This window comes from Lissotriton helveticus, chromosome 12 (assembly GCF_964261635.1).
Source record: "Lissotriton helveticus chromosome 12, aLisHel1.1, whole genome shotgun sequence".
NCBI classification, from domain to species: domain Eukaryota; kingdom Metazoa; phylum Chordata; class Amphibia; order Caudata; family Salamandridae; genus Lissotriton; species Lissotriton helveticus.
Window position 1 is genome coordinate 73,247,420 of NC_136073.1, and position 25,397 is coordinate 73,272,816.

Genomic DNA, 25,397 nt, shown 5'->3' on the forward strand with positions numbered 1-25,397 from the left:
TGGTGCCACCTGAAGGGACGCTTGTATTGAAGGAGGCGGCAGAGAGGCCTGCGAAGAAGGTGGAAAGCGACGATTATAGTCCTCCAGCATATGTTGAAGATTTGAGATCAAGGTCATTGGCAATTGAGCCATGGGAACACCTTGGTCATCACCACGGGTGTCATCTGGAACTGAGATGTGCGACTCCCGCTCATCATATTCATCATCATCATCATAGTCTTGGCATTTGATATGTAGCTCTGATGGGCTACCTGCAGCACGAAAGGTGTCATCTGCATACGAGTCATCTGAAGAGTCCTCCTCTGCAGAGGCAAATAGTTGAGCTGGTGGACCTGACCGATGTTGTAAAGGGCTAAAAACCAGTGGAGCCGGGCGTTTAACAGTAGTAGCTGTCACCACTGCGATGGTGGTTGCAGTTGCCAGAGAATATTGCGCCATCGACGGTCCCGTCGACGAGCTCGTCCTCGAAGCAGTCACCGAGGGCGTCGTCAATGATGTTCCAGGCGTTGACGAAGATGTAGTCGCCGTCAACGAAGCCGAGGTTCTTGTCGACGCCAGATGTTGATTTCGTCGATGAAGCTTTCAGCGTCGACGGAGCCACCGTCGACGAAGCTGTCGTCGACGAGGTACTTGACGTCGACGAGGCCACCGTCGACGGAAGAGGTAGCGTCGAGACGTGACGCGTCGATGAAGTCTTCGTCGACGAATGTCGCTTAGGAAGGGTCGTCGACGAGATGGATTTCTTCGCCGTTGACAAAATCTTTACAATGGACGAGGTAGGCCGTACCTCCTGGGCCATCGTCGACGATGGAGACGTCATCGTCGACAGAGTGCTGGTCGTCGTCGAAGTAGGTATAACGTCGACGGATCTTGAGCAAGTGCCAGCTCGTCGACAGGCGGCTCGTCGACGAGCTGGCACTTGCTTTAGAGGACGAGGGCACACTGTGGATCTGCGACGCCAGAGAACTAGGTCCCGCAGGCGTAGAGGCCGGCAGATCCCATGGGGAGACTGATTTTGGAGCGTCCACAAGATTCTTCTTTTTTAGAAAAGGAGAAGGCATCTCAGTGTCAGACCCACGCTTCAGAGAGGTCTTAGAATGGCGAGAAAACACACTCGCTATATCAGACACAGGGTTGTCTGAGGTCTTCAACCTCTGTAGCCACAGAAGGAGACGGGCCTCTCTATCTTTTAGGGTCTTTGAAGAAAAAGTCCTGCAAATTTTGCAACTCCTCACCTCATGGTCCAGGTACAAGCAGTAGATGCATTTTTTATGAGGGTCCTCAGAGAAAAGACAAAGTTTTCCACAGGCAGAACAGGGCCTGAATAAAGACGTTTTAGTTGTAGACATGTTCTTGAAGTTTTGAAGGTTTGTAGATGAAGAAAACTGAGCAAAGCTCAGGGAGACTCCTTTCACACGACGTGCGGTAGAAAATCTGAGGGATTGGGCTTCTGAGGAGAAGGTTCTAGAGGGTGCTACAGCCTGATTGGCTGGAATGTGGACTATTATAATGACATGGATATGTTACTAAAGTGAACTCTCCATGTCTTCTATGGGCCAATGTTGTTCTATGGTACTTTAAGGCGTTGTTTTTTAATATGTATATGATTTTTGTTATCTATATTTATATACGTATACATATATATATATCTCGAAAACAAGAAGAAGCAAAACTGCCGTCCCGGGTCCCCAGGAAAGCAGACAACTCCACGAATCCAGTATCCAGGCAAAGGTTTTTATTAAGCAACGCTTAACAGAGAAAGAAAACTGACGCGTTTTGGGCGGGGTGCCCTTGATCACAGTCAATTTAAAAACCCCTCACACCTGAACTTTTAAACTGCGTGTGCATACCATGTGACACCTATAAACATGGAAGACATACTATCATTACATGTATTTTGGCAAATGTTCGGGAAAAGGGGGAAACAAAGACACATAATGTTAACGTGGCTTAACATTGCCTGACACAAAAAGAAATTAATATCTGAATGAATTCAAAATATAACAGTGACACAAATTCTAGCCGCATAAATGCTAAATGTCACATATTTCTAAAGGTTTTCAAGGGCAAAAATAGTAAAAATTCTATCATTTATGTATACCGACAGTAAAGGAATAGATTGAATAAGGACAATACCATTATTACGTCACATACTAACCAAACTTTAACTCAATATGTTGACACAATTAATAATTAATATCTATGTAGAAATATATATATACCCATAAAAATAAATGTCACTCATATATGTACATACAATTGTCGTCTATTTACTCTATATACAAACGACCATATCTCATATGTACATCTGTGTTGGAGATACTATGTTCAGTGGATGATATCTTGATACTCAATAAATACTGTACAAATATATACAAAAATATACATTAAAATCAAACAATTCATTCCCTGTTTGTGTATAGGTGGGGACATCATTATATAGTGATGGCAACCCCACCTGAATGTGCTTGCTAAGGGGACATCAAACTAATGATGGCAGCCCCTATTTTCCCAAACAGCTCTCCTACGTCTAATAGTATATCTACCCCAACAAAAATAATGGGATTGTGTACCCAACATCTAGTGAGTAACATCATGCAAAAATAGACATGAATAAACAAAATCATTGAATATTGTTTCACTTTGAATATGGTAGTTGTGCATACATCATACTCCAACATATAGTAATGGTAAATTTAATTCAAAGTTCAAACGTGAAATATATACATGGGGCGAAGTGAAGGAAAAGAAAGTCAACTTACTAAAAAACAGAAAAGGGGGTGTATACAATAATTAATTTTGTTTGGTGAGTCAATATGGTGACCTAAGAGGGGAGGCGGACTCCACTGATGAGCTTTTAGGCAAAAGGATATATAATGCCTATTAACACCAGATGTCACGTTAAGGCTAATATATACAGGGTATAGTGACTTTATAGGAAGTGATATAGGTCCTCAGTGGTATTCAACCCATTCGGGACCTTGGTATCTAGCTCTAATATCATTCTGGATTCCAGTTGGCGAAGTAACTTGTCTCTGTCTCCTCCTCTACGAGGACGAGGCACAGAGGTAAGGACATAGTAGCTGAGACTTTCCAAATTATTATTGTGGACACTTTTAAAATGTCTCGCCACCGGATAGGCATTGTCGTTGTTTACAATTGCTCGGAGATGCTGTAAAATCCTGACGTGCACCGCAAGCCGAGTACTCCCAACATACCTCAGGCCGCAAGTACACGTCAGGACATACACAGCAAACTCCGTTCTGCAATCGTATTTGCCTTTGATTTTGACAGGCGTGGGACTGAAAGGAGTCATGTAAGTACTGGTGTTTACACCAAACCTACATGCCCGACAACTAGAGCATTTAAAAAAGCCCTGATGTTGCGGGAACCAAGTTTTCGGTTAGAGGGTTTCGGGAAACGCATTGGTGACATGATTACGGAGGGTCGGCCCTCTCCTGAAAGTGATTCTAGGGTTATCAGGGAGGTCAGATGCTATCACATTGTCTGTTTGTAAGATCGGCCAGCTTTTGGTAAGGATTGATCTAATTTTCCTGTTCTGGCAACTATACGGTGTAATGAATCTTAATTCAGACTCTTCAGAACTTGTTTCGGTGGTTGTTTTACCACTGTTCTGCTGTAGAAGGCATTCCCTGGATTTTTTATTGACCTTTTGAACTGCCCTCTTTAAAGTGTCAGCATGATACCCTCTCCTCCTAAATCTGCTAAGTGCTTCATTAGTGCATCTCTCCAATTCATCCTCACTGCTACAAATTCTTTTTAGACGGAGCAGTTCTCCATAGGGGATGTTTTCTATTGTGTGCTGCGGATGAGAACTGCTGGCGTGCAGAGTTGCATTGCCAGCAGTGGTCTTTCTATGAAGGGTAGTTGCAATTTTGCCAGATTTGTGATATACCCTTACATCTAGAAAATCAACTGATTGTTCACTGATATGATGAGTGAATTTCAAATTATAATCATTGTTATTTAGTTGATCAATGAACGCAAGTGCACTGGAAACATCTCCCCTCCAAATTAAAAACACATCATCTATGAATCTTACCCACATCTGGACATGTTCTTTAAAAATCTCTTGAAGTGTTCCCATAAGGACCTGCCTCTCCCAAAACCCCACATGAAGACATGCATAGCTCGGGGAGAAGCAGGCCCCCATCGCCACCCCTCTCCGCTGCAGGTATATTTCCTTGCCAAACATAAAGAAATTATGGTTGAGACTCCATGCTGTCAATGAAATGGGCATTTTACTGTGGTTGTAACAATCAACCGGCCTTGTCCCTAAAAAGAACTCCATGGCCTTCAAACCTTTCTGATGTTCAATGCTCGTATACAGAGCCTCAATGTCTAGCGTAATTAGCAGAGAGTTATCTGTCCAGGTGGTATTGTGGATTTTATTCAAAAAATGTCCCGTATCTTTGATATATGTAGGTAATTTCACCACCAAAGGTTGCAGGAAATAGTCAATATACTGAGCAAGGTGTTCACCCATACTGTCTATAGCTGATATAATTGGTCTTCCCGGTACGGGTGTTACTTCCTTGTGGACTTTAGGTATTAGATAAAAACGTGCCATGCAGGGTAATTCGACATGCAGGAATTTGAATTCTTGAATGGAGATTAAACCCTCCCTTTTGTACTGAAGGAGAAGTTTTCTCAATTTGTCCCTTGCTTTGTCGTACATTTTAACATCAGCTTTTGTATAACATGATGAATCTGATAGCTGTTTAGTGGCTTCAGCAATATATTGTTCCTGTGGCCATATAACAATATTGCCGCCCTTATCGGAGCTGCACACTATATTGCGATAGTCGTTTTTTAGTCTAGATACAAAGTCCCAGTATTGTTTTTCCTTATCATGTTTGATCCTGCCACGGTGTTTGATCTGGTGGTGTAATTTCTTCAAATCTGATATTACCACATCATGAAATGAATCTATTGCATCCTTAGGCATGATGGGCATAAATGTAGATGATGGTTTAAATGGGCTTGATCCTGCTCCCGTCTGTGGGATTTCAGCAGATCTTAGTTCTTCCTGAGTCGATATGTTGTCATCCATGTCATTCGTACCTTGATCCAACTGGCACAGAGTGAGTAAACCTCTTACGTCACTAGCTTGGAGATTAGAAGTGGTTGGTGTAGCTAAGTCTGATTCCGTTGTACATGTATTCTGCTTGATTTTAAAGAATTTGGACAACTTGAGCTTTCGAATATAGCGGAATATATCTATTCTTGTGGTTGAATAATTAAAGTCCGTCAAAGGACAGTAAGTTAACCCAAGACTAAGTAATTGCTGTTCCGCTATCGTCAAAGTTTGGGATGAGAGATTGATTATTGTTTTTTCATTTGATTTTTCTTCTTGTGCCAGAATTTTTTCTTTTTGTTGTTGTTTCTTGCATCTGTTTTTTCGGCGTCGCTCTTTCCTGCGCCGGTTGATTCTGGCCCTTTTTTCTGCTGCTGTTGCTGCTTGCGTGGGCGCAAGGTTTGCAGTCGGGCGTTGACTAAAAAATCAATTTCTTCGCCCAAATCAAGAACCATTAAGGGCTCATCCCCATCTTCACCGGTTGTTGAATTATCGCTGTCAATACTGCTCAAGTTGGAGTTGGAGTAACTTGTGCTGGGTAAGTGCTCTCTTGGTTGCTCTCTTGTGCCGGATTGGCTTGAGGATGCTCCCCCGTCAGTTAGCGGCAATGCCTTGTTTTGATTAATTTTCAAGCGCTTGGCATCCTCAAACTTGCGTGCAAACGTGTAGATTTTACCATGCTCGTAATCATCTTTATCACGTGCAAATTTCCACGCTTTACGGGTTTTGATTTTTTCCTCATGTCCATTTACTCTCTCCTGAATTTCCTTTCTCAATGAGGTAATTAAATCATTTGGTTCGAATTTGAGCAATTCCTCATTAATTGTTGCCAACTCTTTAAGCAAAATGTCACGGTCTATCTCAGCATATTCTATTAAAATTAGAATTAGATTTTTTGAGGCCTCCAAATTGCTTTCCCCCCATTTTTTCAGCATTTCTGGGTGGGGTTTCTCATAATTAGGTGCCAATAATATGCGTAAGCCTCGTGGAACACGTTCTTCTGCTATGTACATTGTCAATGATTTGTGTTCCCACCATTTGGTGACTTCACTTTTCATCACTTTTTCCAAGCGTTTCATTAGTGCCTTTATTTTCGTTTCATCCGATGGGGGTTGTGATTGTGCAGCCCCCGATATACCAGCTGTGTTGGAAGCTCCTCTTTGAGGAATTTTCGGCAAGTTGGTAAATAATAGCAGCGAAGCCGCCTCCCGCCCCTTTACTGTGTCATCCGACATCTCGAGTTCAATCTCTGTTATCAAGCGTGAATGCTTTAGTTTCTGAAGTGCAGCGAAGACGATATTATTACACCACCCTCCGCACAATGCCTTTTTCCTCCTCACCGCCAAGAACGTTCACTCACCCCTCACGGGAAGCCCTCCACAGTATTCCGACAGCCGCTTACTCGCTCGTGGTGTTCAGAATGTTACACTCCACAGGCTTCCTTCAGCGCTCGGCGTTTGTGGGCGTTTGTGGGCGGGTAAATGCTTTTCTTCCCCGGCAAGGCGTGTTACTACATCCAGGCAGGGTCCGTCGTCAAATTCCTGTTCGCACAGAGAGCCAGACCTGGTTGACGACGTCGGACACTTAAAAGGAGTGGAATCGTATATATATATATATTTAAGGTATATATGTTTCTTACTACTATTTTATCTACCGTGGGACTCCCACTTCGACGACGGGGAATTATTCAAGTATGTGAATCTATGAAAGACACCCTAATACTGGAGAATGGGCAGTAACTGAGGAGACAAGTTTGAAAAAATGTAGGAATGATGAACGGGCGGAGGAGGGTCTGGGTGGAACTCCTTATGAGGTTTGTACATCCAATGGGCTCTCAGGTGTTTTCCACAACTGAGGATGTCATCTCCACTGACACTGATGGATGACAACCCAATTGGGAGTGACGGGAGAAGAGGTTCAATCTGAGTGTATTGTTCCTGTGTTTCTGTGTGGCACGATCTGTATCCTTTCACCTTTCTGTCAAACAGGTTACAGATCACTATTGTTTCTGCTTTTACTTTGCTGAAAGCAATAAAAAATGTCTTCAGAAAAAAATAACTTTTCCAAAATACCAGGTAAAGCTATGACTAATGTTACGGTTTACAAAACATTTTTTTAGATGTAAAAAATAGTATTTTAGTACTTTCTTAAAACTTTATGCAAATGTGTTTACAAGCAATGGATTGAGCCTGATGCCATTCTAACATTGTGAGCTTTGGGGCAATGTCAACAAACTCCTGTAGAACAAAGGGTAATATAAGGCAAACCTAAATTTCACAGTACTGAGAGTGACGTGCTCACTTTTCGCTCATCCAGTTCAACAAAAAAGTGGTTTAACAGTGAATTAAATAGTTGTCAGGATCTTACCTCCTCATCAGACAGATCTGGTCGGACCCGGCGTTTCTTTCCAGCATAGCGGAGCAGAGAGGTTAGTGCTCTTAAGCCAAAGTCGTAGTGATCCTGCTTTGACAGTTGCTGGACGGCCAAGGAATAAAGTGTGTAGACTTTCTTAGCTAAGATCTATAAACAGATAACAAATGAAAATCAGGAGAAACTTAAAAACTTGATTTCAGGTAAAATTCTCCAGGTGAATAGTAGAAAGAAAATAAGTTAGTTACCTGTAACTGTAGTCCTCCAGTATTGGAAGTTTTCATAGACTTGAATCATTCCCAGTCGTCGAGCCAGGAGTCCCACAGTACCTTAGAAAAGCTGTGTAATGATATGAAGAAAGACCCTAGGTCCTACAGTTTAGTAACATTACCTAGTCTTTTTTTAAAAAGAGACTAAATTTAGGTTTCAACCAATCAAGTTGAACCACCCTTTGGAACATTCCAGTGAGGCACTCCATCCTTCAGATTTTTAGAGCACGAATGTACATAGACACCCATTGAGAGAGAAAATATGCCTCCTTGGGGAGGAGGGTGGGTCACATATCAATCTATGAAAGATACTGGAGAACTTCAGTTACAGGTAAGTAACTTATTTTCTTACTGCTGAGTTGGATCTTTTATAGATTTACATGCTTAAATCTGATTAAATAGCAGTGGTATAGCAAATTTTAAACTCATATACATATAGAAACATTCATATAAATACATTCATATTTATCCTGGAGGAAAGTGCCCCGTTTTGCATGGTTATCCCCAACTTTTTGCCTGACATCTGATGTCTTTTGACATGATATGCCCTGGGTCCCTGCCAATCAGGTTCCCTGGGCCAGGATTCTTTCCCAAAACTGTACCTTTGTACTCACAATTGGCACATCTCTGACCACAGGTAAGTCCTTTGTAAAAAGTACCATGGGTACCAAGGGCACTGTGACCAGAAAAGGCCTCTAACAGCTGCAACATTTTTGTGTGCCAACCTTAGAAACGTTGTGCCTTAACAACCAACACTGCCTTTGCAGGCTGCGTGTTTTGATGCAGAGAAAAGTGAAGAGTCGACAAGTCACACATCCCTGTGTGCCATACCTGCAACCCACTGCCTGAAGCCTAGGTAAGCGACCCCTCTAGCAGGGTGCACTAGCCCTCAGGTGAGAGTACATTGGCATGAGCCCTGCCACCTACAGTGTCTAGTCTATTCTTAGGCATTGTAAGTGTAGTAAAGCCATAAAAGTATATGGTCTGGTAGTTGATCATTACAAACTCGATGTACGAGTTACCTACCTTCTGTAACGATGTATCTGGTAGAGCCAATTCTAGCTGCAGATTCCTTAACGTAGAATTACCCCCAGGAGTGAGACTGGATCCGGAAAACTCTTTTTTGCACAAGCATCCCTGCGCGCTGGGGGCTAAGCATCACGCGACTCCGCCCAGGTGTACGCGTACGTGACGTCAGCGAGGTCACATAAGTCCCACCTCAGCGCGCCTACGTTAGTTTTCTTTCGAGAACTTTTCCACGCCACAACGCGGAGCCATCAGCCAAACTGTGGGAGCATGGGAACAGTATGCGAAAGAGCAGAAAAAGGAATGGTGACTAACACCAAAAGGAGCAGTGCCATCGCTGCAGCACCCACAGGCAGGGAAAGAAGAAAGAACAGAGCACACCGATGAGCAGCCACCCTGCCAGCATGGAGACCACCCCCACCCCGAGGCAAGGAACACAGACAAAATGTTATGACAGCATGTGGCAGGAGTATAACCCCAACCAAGAACAACAATGGGGGACCAGTACCAAGACAAGCAGGAATGCCAAACCTCCAAGACAACCCTAGCACAGAGTGTGACAGTCCCCCAAGGAAGAAGGATAAGGTACGGCCAGATGACCCCCAACCCAGAGGTTAGCAGAGGGGCCAAGACCCCTAGTAAAAAGAGGGATGGAGGGAAGGGACGAGAGTAAAGCCAAGCCTCAACCCCGTGGCAACCAGAGCAGAGGGGCACAGGAGCACCCAAGGCCCAACCTCCAAAGTGCCAAAGAGGAGAGAAGGAACAACAGCATGTCAAATGACCCTGTCAAAAGAACGAAAGAATGCACTCACAGAAGACCTAGCCACCCACCAGGAGGCGAGTGCAGAAGCCAAAGGTCCTCGCAGAACGGGGAGGAAGGACGGGCCATGAAGGAATCTGCAGCTAGAATCGTCTCTACCAAATGTATGAGTTACCTAGCTTCGGTAATGATGTATCTGGTAGAGACGATTCTAGCCACAGATTCCGTAACATAGAATTATCCCCAGGCGTGAGACTGGATCCGGAAACTTTTTTGCCCAGCATCCCTAGGCGCCGGTGGGACAACATCACGCGGCTCCGCCCAGGCGTCGCCCGAGTACGTGACATCAGCGAGGTCACATAAGTCCTGCCCCGGCGCGCCTACGTCAGTTTTCTCCGGATAACTTTTCCGGAAAAAGGAAAAAGAAAAGTTTTGATGGCTTTTCTAAAATCCAGCAGAGACTCCAAACTACGTATCTGAACAGGCAGGGAATTCCATAACGTGGCCGCCAAGCAGCGAAAGGAGTAAGACAACCCCCCCAAAAAGGAACAAGGGCAAAGGCACGGACAGATGACCCCAACCCAGAGGGTAGCAGAGGGGCCAGAACCCTTAGTAACCTAAGGGGGAGGGAGGGGAGGGAAGAAAGCGAAGGCAAGTCCCTAACCTGGGCCAGAGATGGGGGCACAGGAGTACATACAAACCCATCCTCCAATGTGCCAAAGAGGAGGAAGGAACAAGAAACAAAACACTCATCCCGTCAAAAGAGTAAAAGAATGCACTCACAAAAGACATAGCCACCCATGGGGAGGCGAGTGCAGAAGACCAAGCCAAAGGTCATCGCAGAACGGGTGGAAGGTCGGGCCGTGAAGGAATCTGCAGCTAGAATCGTCTCTACCAGATACATCATTACCGAAGGTAAGTAACTCGTACATCTGATAGAGACTACTAGCTGCAGATTCCTTAACGTAGAATAGATACCCTAGCCATACCCCCTGGGAAGGAGGGTCTGTGAAAGGACCTCACCAGCCTGGACAAAACAGAGGGTCCCACAGGGGACTAGTCCAACAGACAGGCGAAGAGCCTCGTCTCCCCAGGCAAGAGGGAACCCCCACAAGCAGAACACCATCGATCCCAAGAGAGGGGTGTGGGAAGAAGAGGAAACAGCAACCCAGGACAAAGCCCGGGGAGGCTGAAGCACCCCACACCCTTACAAGGCAACAAAACCTCCAACTAATGCCAGGGTAAGGAGAGGAAAGAACAACCTAGAGGGCCCAAGGAAACGAGGGAAAAGTAGGCGAGCACACCACAGTCGGAAGGCAACAGACCAGACAGAACTGCGCCAACAGCAAGAAACCAGTCGGAAGCAGGAAGAACAGCCTGCCCCACCCCCCTGGAAGACCGGCCAGGCTACACCAGAAGAAGGAGGGACACAAAGCGTCTCAGTCTCCAAGATAGAAAACATGAAAGCAGAGAAGAGCCCGGACACACCTCAGCGAGAGGGCCGCACAGACAATGCACATGGACCTGAAACGTACATGGACGCCAAGGAGAGCAGTAGCACACAGACGACCACAACCTCTCATAGCAAAAGCTATATAACAGCTACTACTACCCCACATAGGATAAGTTAAGTCCCATAACATGGGAACCCTCTTTGGAAGAACTTCTGCAGCAGAGGTCAACAGAAAAAGTCACAGAGGGCATATCAATCAGCCCAAGGAAAAACACAGGAGACCTTATCTCAGGCCCACCTGGAACAGGTAATCTAACAAAAACACAGCACGGAAGGGCCATCCAGCAGCCAACAGAACCACAGCTTCCACAAGGAGAACTCGAGTGGCCATGAACACACAGAACTAGAACCACAAGGGCGAGTCGCCCCAAAGGGAAGAAGATCACCAAAAGCTAGCCAAACTCACCAGTCACTGAGGAAGAGAAGACGGAGGAGGAGGAGGAGGAGGAGGCCTAAGCCCCTCCAAAAACCTCCAGATGGCCGTTTCAGCCGGGGCTTGGAACAAAAGGGAACCATCAAAAGGAAGATCCACCAGCCATTCCCACACATTTTCAGGGAACACACTGTCCCTAAGACAAGCAAAGCGACGAAGGGCCACAAATGAAGCCAAGGCATGACCCAACACCTCCGAGATGTCCAGAGCAGAGCGAAGAATAAACGCCGCCAGCTCCCGGCCATCCAACGCATGGTGCCGCAAATCAATGCCAGCACCCTCTTGAGAAGTTGCGGATCCAAGGGACTCCGCCGAGTCCCACAAACAAGAGGTGGCCCTAGCCAACACACATAAGGTGTTAAGAGCCCGCAGAGCCGCACTGGTTGAAGCAAACATGTTGCGGCCCCAAGAGTCCAGCCAACGGGCCTCCCGGAAAGGTGGAGTCAACAGTGACGGCAGGGAAGGAAAGGCGTTCCGCAACAAGGGCCCACTGGCAGAGGGGTGGAGGAAAAGACACACCGGGTCACGTGGCGCTGGAAGGTGTCGATGTAGAAGGTGTTGAGGCACCGGATCCCCCGTAACGGGGCGTCCCCAAGTCCCCGTCAGAGAGGAAGTGAGCGAACCTTTAAAGGGGAGCAGAAGCTCCCGTTTACCAGAGCCGTGGTGGAGAACCTCCAAGAGGTGAACCGCGGGGAAGTGGGCAGCCGGATCTCCCATGCGGAGAGTCCCCACAGCCATGGAAACAGCACAAGCAAAGGCTGCACCCGCCTCTGTAGGACCCCGTGGAGGAGAAATCGGCTCCTCAGTGGGCAACGGCTGAAGGCTAAGGCAGCCGTCCCCGAAACCAACCGGAGTGGGCAAGGGCCTAACCCGAAAGAGAGAAAGAGGAGCCGAAGAGTGGGGGACCGGTAGTTCCTCTGGCGAAGGCTGCGGCGATGGTAAGGAGCCGTCTTTTGATGACGCTGGGGAGAACGCCACGACGCGGCGACCCGTCTCCAGTGAGGACGACACCAGCAAGTGCACAGCCTCTGGAGAAGAAGGAACGTCTGAGGACGAATCCACAATCTGATGCCTGTCCGGTGAATAGAATCCGCAACCTAAAGCAGGGCGTGGTCGTCATCATCCAACACCACAGGAGATGCCGGACGGGCCACCACCTCTCCACCCGGGGACTAGGGCCGGAACGGCGCCGACTCGACCTCATACGAGGCAGCTACCTGTGTGGAGGAACGAGAAGCCACGGGAAAGTGACAAGGAGTCCCCCGCCAGCCTCGGCCCATGGGGGGACGAGAGAGGGTCACAGACCCCCATGGCGGCGCCAGGTCCGACTCGGCCTCCGGCGAGACATCTGTCTGCCTGGAGGGACGAGAGGGACCAAGGGACCCACAAGGAGTCCCCCACCAGACCCGAACCACGAGGGGACGAGAGGGGCCCACCGACCCCTGTGGAGCTGCCGGCCCCGACTCGACCTCCGACGAGACAGCTGCCTGCGTGGAGGAACGAGAAGGTGCCGGAGAGGAGCGAGGGGTCCTTTTCCAGCCCGACCCAAAACGGGTCGAGAGAGGTCTGCCGACACCTGTGGCGCCGCCAGGGCCAGCAGCTGCTGGCGCCGTAGCGGCGTCACCTCAGCCTTAGACAGGACCACCTTGTCAAAGGACCGAGAGGGGCACGGGAGGCGACCAGAGCCCCTGGCGACCTCCCGTGACACCACAAGGACTCCTGCAGGAGTGTGCGGTGAAGCAAAGGCGCTGTGGTCCGAAGGAGGGAACCCTGAAGGGCCGCACCCCATCAGCACCAAATCCTTCGAGCCGGCTCTGGACTAGCCAGCGCTGGGGCCGAAGCCACTGGCGACGCTGCGGAGGGCCCCGCACGGCGCGAGGGATCCGCCGACGTCCCAGGAGATGAAGGAGGAGGAGGAGAAGCCAGCGAGGCCTGCAAAGCCGCCACATATGTCTCCATCTGGGCTCTCTACGCCCCCTCACGGGGTATGGTGGATGGGGGATGACACGTGGGGCAGCATCACCCGTGGTGCGCCCACGCCAACAACAGGCAGGAAACCAGCCCTCGGGGACAAGCTGCAACACTTACTCACAGGCGAGCGATGCTCTCGCGGCACTGGAGTGGGATGAGGATGACAACGATGCCGGTCGCTCCGAGAACCGTCCACAGAAGCTGAGCGAGGTGACGAAGCCGATCTGGACATGGAGCCGATAGAAGTTTCATCCGGCGTTCCCGCCATGACTTCGGCTTCAACCGCTGGCACGCTTTGCAATCAGTGAAGCCGTGATCCTCCCCCAAGCACCACATGCAAATGAGGTGAGGGTAAGGCGCCAAGATCAAGCACCCACAAGACTCACAAGCCCGAAGGCATTTGCACACTGTTCCCACAACACACGAGGGAAAGAAGGGAAAGGCCAAACAGGTCCGAGCATGAACCGGATGAAAAAAACTGACGTAGGTGCGCCAGATGGGACTTATGTGACCTTGCTGACGTCACGTACGCAGGCGATGCCTGGGCGGAGCAGCATGATGCCGTCCCCCTGGCATGCAGGGATGTAGGGCAAAACATTTCCGGATCCAGTCTCAAGCCTGGGGATAATTCTACGTTAAGCAATCTGCGGCTAGTAGTCTCTATCAGATACATTGTTACCAAAGGTAAGTAATTCCTACATCTGATAGAGACTACTAGCCGCAGATTCCTTAATGTAGAATAGACCCCACCAGCCTGGACATAACCGAGGGTCCCACAGGGCACCAGTTCACCAGACAGGGCAAGGAGCTCCGATCCCCAGGCAAGGGGAAACCCTACAAGTCGACCACCACCCACCCCCAGAGGGCTAGGAATCTTGGGAGTCGTAGTTCTCCCGTCTGCGGTCCGCCCGGTCTCCTGAGCACTTCCCTGGTCAGCTGCGGGCAGAGTGCGGGCAGAGTAACAAAAGTGCTGGTGCAAGGTTTCCAAAGTACAGGTAATGGGCTGCGGGAGCCCTTAACCCTTTTTAGGCGCCTCCTGGTGCGTGGTGTGAAGCGCCGCTAGGAATCTTGGGAGTAGTAGTTCTCCCGTCTGCACGGTCTCCTGAGCTCTTCCCCAGTCAGCTGCGGGCAGAGTGCGGGCAGAGTAACAAAAGTGCTGGTGCAAGATTTCCAAAGTATAAGTAATAGGCAGAGGTACTTAATTCTAGAGGGTGCCTTGGGAAGGCAAGATGTGTAGATCCTTCAGCTATGAAGAATAAGCAGGTTTCCTGATAAAAGACTTGGAGCAGGATACAAAATATCCCTTGTGGCTTGAAGTCTGGGGTAGAACCATTTGCTCTTCTAACAAGGGGATGGGTTATCTAGACAGTGTACCCTGCAACTGAAATAGCTAAAGATATGCTTAGACTTTTCTTCGATGCACACAAAGAATGTATTTTGCCACCAGATCTTAGGTTGGCCACTACTGTCGTTATTTATAAAGAGGGTAAGACCTGTACCACTGTGGCTGCTATAGGCTTATCTCGCTGCTCAACTCAGAAGTTAAAATGTTGGCGACTGTCTTGGCGACTCGACTCCTTGGGGTCATTACAGCTCTGGTTCACAACGACCAGTCGGGATTTATACCAGATCGATCTACTCGTCTTATTCTTAGGAGTACCCGCAACAGGCTAATGAAGGTGAGGACCCAAACAAGTCCACAGGTGCTATTGTCCCTGGACGCCGAAAATGTGTTTGATGCCGTAGACTGGATGTTTCTACATACCGCTTTGGCTAAATTTGGGTTCGGACTGAAATTTCGAAGTTGGGTGACACTTCTTTACAACCAACCTGTAGCCACAGTGCATGTTAATGACACAGGTTCGGTACCTTTCCCTATCGAGAGAGGGACACGACAGGGTTGCCCCCTCTCGCCACTACTTTTCGTGCTGACCCTCCAATTCTTGGCCTGCACAATTAAATCCCATCCATCCATCAAATGGAATATTGGCCAAAGCTGACTGGACAGTCCCTGAGAAACCCAAAGATGCCAACCAAAGCCCCACGCCTTGGCGCCACTGCAGATGCCATGGCCCAACCCACAGAATCTGTTGTGTCCATGACACGCCTGCTGACCATCTCTAATCATGTTGCCCACCTCAGCAAAGAGGTTATCCGGAAGAGAGGAGAGCATGTTCTGTAAAGAATCCCATACGGCATAAGAAAAGCGCCCGAGCACACAGGACGTGTTGGTGGCTCTCAATGATGTGCTGGCTGAAGCAAATATATGCTTACCACAAGCATCAAAACTCCAAACATCCTTACCCACGGGGGTCTTAGGCGTAGAATCTACATCCTGGGAAGACGCTACAGCCTGAGCCACCAGGCCACTAGTGGAAGGATATCTATGCAAACAAACTGGGTCCCCAAGTACAGGTAAATGGCTACGTGTAACATCACGTTCCACAGAGACACGGGTCTGTAGACCTCTGCCTGTGCGCAGTGACAAGTCTGAAACTGCAGCCACTTTCCACAGCATGTCCGCAAAGGAGGAACTTGTCTGTGGCAAGACTAGTGGGAGAAAGCAACCCCGAGGCTGGCAGAGAATCTAGCCCACTAGCCTCACCAAGAGCTGTAAGCCAGCTCTCCTCCACCTGAATCTTGGAAATGAGCTGAAGAAGTTGAGCCCCAGTCAATTCAGGTGGACCTCCCAATGCCTCTAACTGGAAAGAGGCTACAAATTGTACAATCCCCTAAGTTTAAACAGGCGAATTCGCATCCAACACCATACGAGGCCGAAACGGCGCCATAACAACGACGGCTGTGGGAGGAGAGGTGACTTTGACTGCCGACGTCAATGTCGGAGTCCGTTGATCAAAGAATGCGTTGTAGGCAACGAGCCGAAGTACTGTGAGCCTGCGCTAAAGCGTCATCAGCCAACACCGACCGGCACCTATACATTAACTCCGATGGCCCAACCGTCACAGAGGACAAATTCTCCTACAGCACCCCACTCACCTCCTTGGGGCCTAGAGGAGCTCCAGAGGGAGATGGGGTTCCAAAGATGTAAAGAATCATAATATTCCCTTATTTGAGCCAACAATGCACCGGCTCCCAGAAACACAGGGAGACGCGGTACGGAGTGGTGCACGTCTTCCTCAGCCATCGAACGGGAGAAGCCATGGGAGACGGAGTTTTCACGCAGTGAAGTCTGAAAAAGCAGCGACTTCAAACGACCCTTACCTTTTGACTTCCCTGGAGAACAACATCCCACAGACCGGCTTCAGCTCCTAGATCGATCCTGCCTATGTTCTTCCCGGGACGACAAAGACCGCGGCTAGGAAGCTTCCGAGGACGGCGATACACACACCGCCATCAACTTCAAATGCCGCTCCTTTAACAACTTTGGTTTTAGCTTCTGGCAGGAACCACAATCCTCGGCTTGGGACTGCCCATGCCTATGCAGACGTCCTTTCCACATTTTTCCACTTAGACAATAAAGTTATTTCCCAAAACGGTATCTTTGGCTTTGTACTTACAATTGACACATCTCTGGCCACAGGTAAGCCCAGTGTACAGAACAAGTTACTTACCTTCGGTAACGCTTTTTCTGGTAGATACAATATCTGCCTGTGGATTCCTCACTTTGTGAATATCCCCTTGCGTCAGCAACATTCGGAAATTCTTTTTGTAGCCTCGCGCCGACGTGGATCCAGACGTCATAGAGACACGACATCGCTCGCGACTCCGCTGACGTCACCGACGCCTATAATAGGCCCACGCCGGCGTGATGACATCAGTTCCGCCCTTTTTTCCGTGCCTTCGAGGCACACGGACGGACCAATAACAGTAGACATATACACAGTATAAGCAGTACAAATATCAAGGTAACACACACAGTGTGAAGCAAATGCAATAAAACATTTGAAATAAACAACTCCTTGACAATAAAATAAATACATAATAGAAACACTGGCATAGAAGAGTGGACAACGGGGAGGCGGGTGGGTCAGTGAGGAATCCACAGGCAGATATTGTATCTACCAGAAAAAGCGTTACCGAAGGTAAGTAACTTGTTCTTCTGATAGATACATCTGCCATGTGGATTCCTCACTTTGTGAATAGAGTCCCACAGCAGTCCCCACTCCCGGAGGAGGGTGTCCACTCTTCTAGACCAGGAAATCCTGGAGAACAGAGCGTGCAAAGTGACCGTACCTCCTCACCTCGGAATCCAAGCCGTAATGCTTCGCGAAAGTGTGGAGGGAAAACCAAGTTGCCGCTCTACAAATATCCTCTACAGGAACACCTCTAGCCAATGCTGAGGTTGAAGCCCTTGTAGAATGAGCTCCTATACCCTCTGGTGGTTCCTTACCGGCCAAAGAGTAGCAGATCTTTATGCAGAGGACAATCCATCTCGACAAGGTTCTTTTATGGACCGCTCTTCCTTTCTTGCAGCCAGCAATACCAATGAAAAGCTGGTCATCCAAACGAAAGTCTTTAGATCTGTCCAAGTAAAAGGATACCGCCCTTTTGGGGTCCAGACGGTGCAGTCTCTCTTCCTCCTTAGAAGGGTGAGGGGGAGGATAGAAGGTAGGAAGGGTAATGGACTGTCCTAGATGGAAGGGAGTTACCACCTTAGGCAGAAAAGCAGCCCTGGTCCTTAGAACCATTCGATCAGCATGAATGGTCAAGAAAAGGGGCTTGTGACTAAGAGCTTGAAGCTCACTTACCCTCCTTGCCGAGGTTATAGCAACGAGGAAGACTGTCTTGAGAGTCAGAAGCCTCATAGGACATTTGTGAAGAGGCTCAAAAGGAGCACCCATCAAAAAAGTCAATACAAGATTTAAGTCCCACTGAGGCACAATAAAAGGAGTAGGAGGGAACTTATTTGTGAGGCCCTTCAAAAACCTTAAAACTATAGGAGATTTAAAAAGAGATGGCTGGTCAGGCAAACAGAGAAAAGCCGACAGCGCTGAAAGATAGCCCTTAACCGTGGCAACAGCAAGCCCTTACTGCGCCAGAGAGAGGGCAAACTGGAGAACTTCAGACAAATGGGCTCTCAAAGGGTCAATAGATTTATCCCCACACCACAAGACAAATTTCGACCATCTATAGGAATAGATGGACTTAGTGGAGTCACGCCTGGCTGACAAGATGACATCCACAACGTCAGGCGGAAGGTAAAAGGAATTCAGGTTGCCCCGTTCAATCTCCAGGCATGAAGGTGTAATGTCTGGAGGTGGGGGTGTAGAACCTGCCCCTCCATCTGAGAGAGGAGGTCTGCCCTGAGAGGGAGACAGAGCGGTGGGTGAGAGGAGAGGTGGAGAAGATCCGTATACCACACCCTTCTTGGCCAATCCGGGGCGACCAATATGACTTGGGCCCGGTCTTGGCGAATCTTCCTCAGAACCCGAGGAATCAAAGGTATGGGAGGAAACGCGTAAAGGAGCTGATTTCCCCAACTCAACTGAAACGTGTCCCCCAAGGCTCCTTGCATCGGATACTGGAGACTGCAGAATGACAGGCAGTGAGCATTCTCGCGAGTGGCGAACAGGTCCACCCGATGAGTCCCCCACATCTGAAAGATGTCGTGAACCACCTCAGGGTGAAGCCTCCACTCGTGGTCGGCAGAGAACTGCCGACTGAGACTGTCTGCACGAACGTTCAGAACTCCGGCCAGATGATTTGCCATCAGACAAATCTGATGGTCCTGAACCCAGGACCAGAGACGCAGAGCCTCTCTGCAGAGACACTGTGACCCCACTCCTCCCTGTTTGTTGATGTACCACATCGCGGTCGTGTTGTCCGTAAGGACCTGAACCGACTGACCGCGAAGGGAAGGGAGGAAGGCCTTGAGCGCCAAGCGTATCGCCCGCAATTCTAGAAGGTTGATGTGAAGCAACCTTTCCTCTGGAGACCAAAGACCCTTGATCTCGAGATCCCCCAGATGAGCACCCCACCCTAGAGTGGATGCATCCGTTATCACTGTGGCCACCGGATGAGGCAACTGGAAAGGCTTCCCCTGAGACAGGTTGCCTTCCACGCCCCACCAAGACAGATCCGCCGCAGCTTCTCTGGAGATCCTCACTGACTCCCTGAGATCTCCCTTGTGTTGATACCACTGCCTGCGGAGGCACCACTGGAGCGCCCTCATGTGCCAGCGTGCATGGTTGACCAACAGAATGCATGAAGCCAACAGACCGAGCAGACCTTCAGGACTGGAACGACCGCTCCATTGTAAAATAAAGGAATCATTTCCTGTATGTTGCGAATCCTTTGAGGAGGAGGGAATGCATGACATACAGTTGTGTCCAGTACAGCACCTATGAACAGGTTGTGCTGGGAGGGCACCAGGCGAGATTTGGGCACATTTATCGAAAAACCCAACCTGTACAACAACTGGGTTGTCTCTCGCAGATGATGGAGCACTCTCTCTGACGACTCTGCTTTGATCAGCCAGTCGTCCAAATAAGGGAACACAGGAATCCCCGACCTTCTGAGATGCGACGCCACCACTGCCATCACCTTGGTGAAGACTCGAGGCGCAGTAGTAAGCCCAAACGGAAGGACCGCAAACTGATAGTGCTGCGATCCCACAGTAAAACGGAGATACCGCCTGTGCGGCTTCAGGATGGGGATGTGAAAGTACGCATCCTGCAAGTCGAGCGACACCATCCAGTCTTCTTCCAGCAGTGCCTGAAGAACCTGAGCAAGGGTGAGCATCTTGAATTTCTCTTGTTTCAGATAAAAATTCAAGATCCTGAGATCCAGGATTGGACGAAGCCTGCCATCCTTTTTGGGAATCAGGAAATACCGGGAGTAGCATCCCTGACCCCTTTCCTGCTCTGGGACCACCTCTATCACACCTTTTCCTAAAAGAGTCAACACTTCCTCCTGCAGAAGTAACAGAAGTTCCTCAGTGAAAAAACCTTGGCAAGGCGGGTAATTGGGAGGGTATTCCCAAAAGGGAAGGGCATGCCCATTCTCTACAAGATTGAGAACCCAAAGATCTGATGTAACCGATTCCCAATCTTGTAGACAATGGGTAAGCCGACCCCCCATCGGACCCACATGATCCTGAATGGCGGATCTAGTACTGCTTTTCTGAGGCAGGAGGATTAGAGGAAGTGGAAGAGGAAGAGGCCTGACGTCCACGAGGACGTGATCTTTGCTTTCCTCTGTACGACCTGTACAAGGAATTTTTTGTTGCTGCTGCTGCTGCTGCTGTTGTTGTTGCTGCTGACCTTGTCGGTAATTCCGAAAGGAAGAGTGACCAAAACCCCTGAATCTCTTGTTGGTCGAAGAGCTCCTTATCTGAAGACCTAAAGATTTAGCAGTTGCCCTACTGTCTTTAAATCTCTCAAGGGCTGCATCAGCTTTCTTCCCAAAGAGCGCCTTGAGACCCTACGGGTGAGTAGTGCGCTCTATAAATGTATTGATTGATTGATTGATTGATTGAAAAGGAAGATCCAATAAGGTTGCCTGAACATCCGCTGAAAAGTCTGAGGATTTCAGCCAAGCTGCTCTTCTAGTGGCGACAGCAGTACCCATGATACGCGCCACAGAGTCTGCAGTGTCCAAACCACTTTGAATAACCTGGCGAGCTGCTGCTTGCGCATCTGAGATCACCTCCTCAAAATCTTTTCTGCTGGCATCAGGAACTTTAGGAGTTAGAACACACAAAGAATCCATAAGGGCATGTACATATCTCCCCATCAGACAAGTGGCATTAGTTGACTTCAAAGCCATGCTTGCCGAGGAGAAGGTCTTTTTAGCCACCTGATCTTGTTTCTTTGCCTCCTTTTCATAAGGAACCTGGGGAAAGGCATTTACATTCTTCTTAGAGCAAGCAGCTTGAATGACTAAACTCTCTGGTGAAGGAAGAGAAGTCAAAAATGCAGGGTCCTCGGGTGCAACCCTGTACCTCCTTGCCACACTCTTGGAAACCGCAGGATTTGACAGTGGTTTCTTCCAAACTTCCAAAATGGGCTCTGTCAAGGAGTCATTAGACGGAAGTAACGGTTCTATTGCAGAACTAGGAGAATGTAAAACCTCAGTCAGAAGATTGGACTTAAACTTCACTGTAGGTAAAGTTAATTTAAGAAGATCTGCTGCCTTCCTCATAACCATATGGTAAGGTTGGACATCCTTAGAAGGTGCATCAGAGCTTGAAGGTAATTCCCACTCTGGGGAGAAATCCAGGCTACTAGCATCAGCTAGCTCATCAAAACTATCTTCATCCCAGTCACCTTCTTCTAAATCAGGATGAGATTCCATATATCTTCTTTCCTCCAAAAGGCGTTGTGCTTCCCTTCTGGACCTCTCCTTCACACGTTTTGCAGTCGGATCCAACAACGGTTCCGACGGAGCCGGGACCGACGTCGGTATCGAATCCGAAGGTTTAGTCGGATGTTCTCGAGGTCGCTCTGGAGCGGGTGACGTCGGAATCGGCGTCGACGGCCTCGGTGGAGCCGGAAATTGCCAAGGTGCACCAGAGGGGTACCATGACCTTGAAAAGACACTATACATAGCATTAAGAAATGCAGATGGATCTTGTCCTGGGGTTGGAAATGGAGGTTGGAAACCCTCAGGCTGTTCTTGTGGAGGAATCGGATTCGGCTCTTCGGTAGGCGCGGAATCCACGTCCACCTGAACCTCTTCTTCGTCATGGGCCGAGGACGGCGCCGGAGACGGATTCAGAGCCGGAGTCAGTGATTTAACACGCGACTCCGAAGGTGAGGCCTCACCTTCCGGTTCAGAGACATCCATAGTAACCACCTTAGAAGGATTAGTTACTTACCTGTAATCCTAGTTCTCTTCCAGGGGTATACTCATCAAAGTCATAAGCACTGAATAGTCCCGCCCACGAGCGGGACCCCGGAGCAATAGCCAATAATATGCATATATCTACATATATATATATATATAAATACATATCAATACGCATACAATACATATATATATAGATAATATGCATATACATATACATATGCAGCCCAATATAACCACACTAGGCTAAAAAAAACTGCCACAATAGCCTGTAAAATCTTTACATTTGCTAAATAAAGACATATAAAACACATTGTATGATAATGTAAAGAAGAAAACACTGCCTAGGTTTTCTTTGAAACACACAACCTTTATTTTCAAAGGTAAAAACAGGCAGGATCATAGAGGCAGCTTTAGCCTAGATAGGCTGCATTGTAACAACAGAAAAATCTGGCGCCGTGCCTTTAAGACCTCTGTGAGCCTCCAGGCTCCCATCATGCACCACAGGTGACAGTTAGGTCAGTTCTTTTGGACGGCGTATAACAGTGTGATAACTGCATGGGTAACACGTAAAAGAGACAGTTCTGGTATTTGTCCGGGGATGCGGGTGGGTGTGCTTATGACTTTGATGAGTATACCCCTGGAAGAGAACTAGGATTACAGGTAAGTAACTAATCCTTCTCTTCCAGGGGATACTCATCAATAGTCATAAGCACTGAATAGAGTAGCAAGCCCATCCCATACCCTGCGGACCAATACCAGACTCTCTAAACGGTACACTCATATATATATTACCCAAACAAATTCCTCAGGGATACCTGACCAACTTGGGCATCCGCTTGAGTATCAGAGTGTTACGCTCACTTCTACCTAAAGGATCTCGGAGGGGGAATTTACCTGTTGTTTCCTGCACCTGCTGCAGAGCACTGCTCCTGCTGTCACTCTGGTCTCCCTCCCGCCGCCGTAGTCAGCCACCTTAACGGCCGCCGAGTGGAGGGAGACTACAGCTAACAGCATGCTTTGCTGGACACCGGAAGCCGCCACTGCTGGTCCCGCGCTCGGAGGCGCTTCAAAATTGCGACAGTCCCGGTGGAGCGGGTGTTACGCTCACTTCTACCTAAAGGATCTCGGAGGGGGAATTTACCTGTTGTTTCCTGCACCTGCTGCAGAGCACTGCTCCTGCTGTTACTCTGGTCTCCCTGCCGCCGCCGTAGTCAGCCACCTTAACGGCCGCCGAGTGGAGGGAGACTACAGCTACCAGCCTGCTTTGCTGGACACCGGAAGCCGCCACTGCTGGTCCCGCGCTCGGAGGCGCTTCAAAATTGCGACAGTCCCCGCGGCGCGGATCGCGCCGGGCGAAGCCCGGGCCAAGGGCGGGCCTGTTTTAGCCTGTTATAGACCGAGCTAGGCTGGGCTGGGCCGCCCCCCTTGGCTTCTTGATCCGGTCTGCAAGCTTACATATTAAGGTGCATTTATTTTTACTTCATATGTCCAGTTCATTTCAACTCTACTGTGTAAGGTACTCTAACCTGCCATTATGACTAGGGGGTCCAGAAGCAAGACGGCGATGAAAACTGCTCAGATTACTGGTCCGCTTGACCAATATATCTCTAGAACTAACAAGGTCATCAATCAAAGCATTTCCCTGCTGGAGCGAATGGTGTCACAAGACCTGGCAATTGCCAGGAGGTCTTCCATGGGCCCTATAGCCTCAGCGCTATCCCCACTCCAACCAGCTTCATCCATTCCGGTCCTACTGCAACCAAACGTCTTAGTAGAGGTTCACTCTATCCCGAAAACTGTTGATTTGTCAGCTACCAATCTCACCTCTGACTTTGACTCTGCGGGGAATCTTGAGAAAACTCCAGACCTCCAGCTACTTTTAACTCAAGACTTAGGTCTCGATGACCAGTTTAAGAGGGCAAAGGAGGGCGCTGTTCCTAAACAGGGCAAAGATAAAAAGAAGGACACTTCAAATAAACCCCAAGCTTTAACAACTAACAAGAAGGGGGCAATCGCTCCCGTGCCATAGGGCGCTCCAAGTTATTCCAATATTTCACTTATTAATTTACTAGACCCAACAGCAAATTTAATGACCATGCGCGCGGAGGGGGGTACCTGTAGCTCATTTAGTGCTAACTCCCAGCTTTTAGCAAGTTTCAGGGAACTACTAAAACATTATCTGCAACCCCTAGAACGGAGCATAATGTCGATAGAAAAACAACTCGCCATACTTTCCCAGAAGCCACTGAATCAGCATAGCTTGGGTCAAGCAAACCCCGGGGTGGGCACAACGAATCCCCCTAGAACAGGAAACCAAGGGGCTCATCTGGACTGCGGGGATAAGACTTCCAAGGCGACAAAAGCTCAATCAAATCAAACTAAGCCGAAAGGGCCACAAACCCCCTCTTCAACTATTCCCGGGAGCGGGCCTATGGCTAAGTCTCTGGCTACTATTTCTTCTCAGCCTACCCCTTCCCAGCCTACCCCGACCCAATCTATCCCCAAAAAGGGACCTCCCCAGCCATCGAATCAGAGGCCCATTCTTCCATTAATGTCCCAGTACCCTCCATCGAATTCTCAGGGCGAGGGAAAGAGGGGGTTTAGGTCCAAACGCCATCCATTTACCGCCAGAAGTGTCTCCCTACACTGTCATTCTTACGGGGGTCCCTGAACTGCTTACAAGTACAGAGGAACCGTCCTGGTCCCTTCGGAACAAGGTCTTACAGTGGCTCAGCTTAAACAGGCCCCTACAACCCCCTTATTTAAATTGTATCTCAGCGGTGCGTAGAGTCCCATGGATTGGGGCTGAACCCAAAAGCACACAGGGAGACTGTATTATAGTTTCCTGTGACGATCCAGATATGGTGGATTATATTTGTTCATGGCCAGATTTGGCCAAGAAAGGGGGGGATTGATGCACATCGTCTCTCCTACTTTTATCCACCTGTGCGTAGCCACCAGTACCCGATAGCCCCAAACTGGGTGCAACCACCAGAGCTCCCTTGGAACTATGTGGGTTCCCGGTATACTCAGAGGAATAGGAGTAGGGAGTGGGAACCTCGGCCGTGGTATCCTAGTAGAGATCAGCATACAATGGAGGGCTGGCGAGGTATTCCCGTTAGAAATAGATATGATTGCCTAGAAATGGTCGATTGACCGTCGGCCATCCTTTATAGTATTAACCCGACCCAGGGGGTTCTAGGGCC

General features: G+C 48.8%; 1 protein-coding gene across 2 annotated transcripts in view; it reads right to left on the bottom strand.

Moving 5' to 3' along the window:
- DNAH2 (dynein axonemal heavy chain 2) overlaps nucleotides 1–25,397 on the bottom strand; it is a 3,497,426-nt gene that overhangs the window by 2,140,629 nt on the left and 1,331,400 nt on the right. For both annotated transcript variants that reach the window (XM_078670326.1, XM_078670327.1), the window contains one exon: nucleotides 7,466–7,618. In XM_078670326.1, coding sequence (XP_078526452.1) covers nucleotides 7,466–7,618 — 153 coding nt within the window. The remainder of the gene's footprint in view (nucleotides 1–7,465; nucleotides 7,619–25,397) is intronic.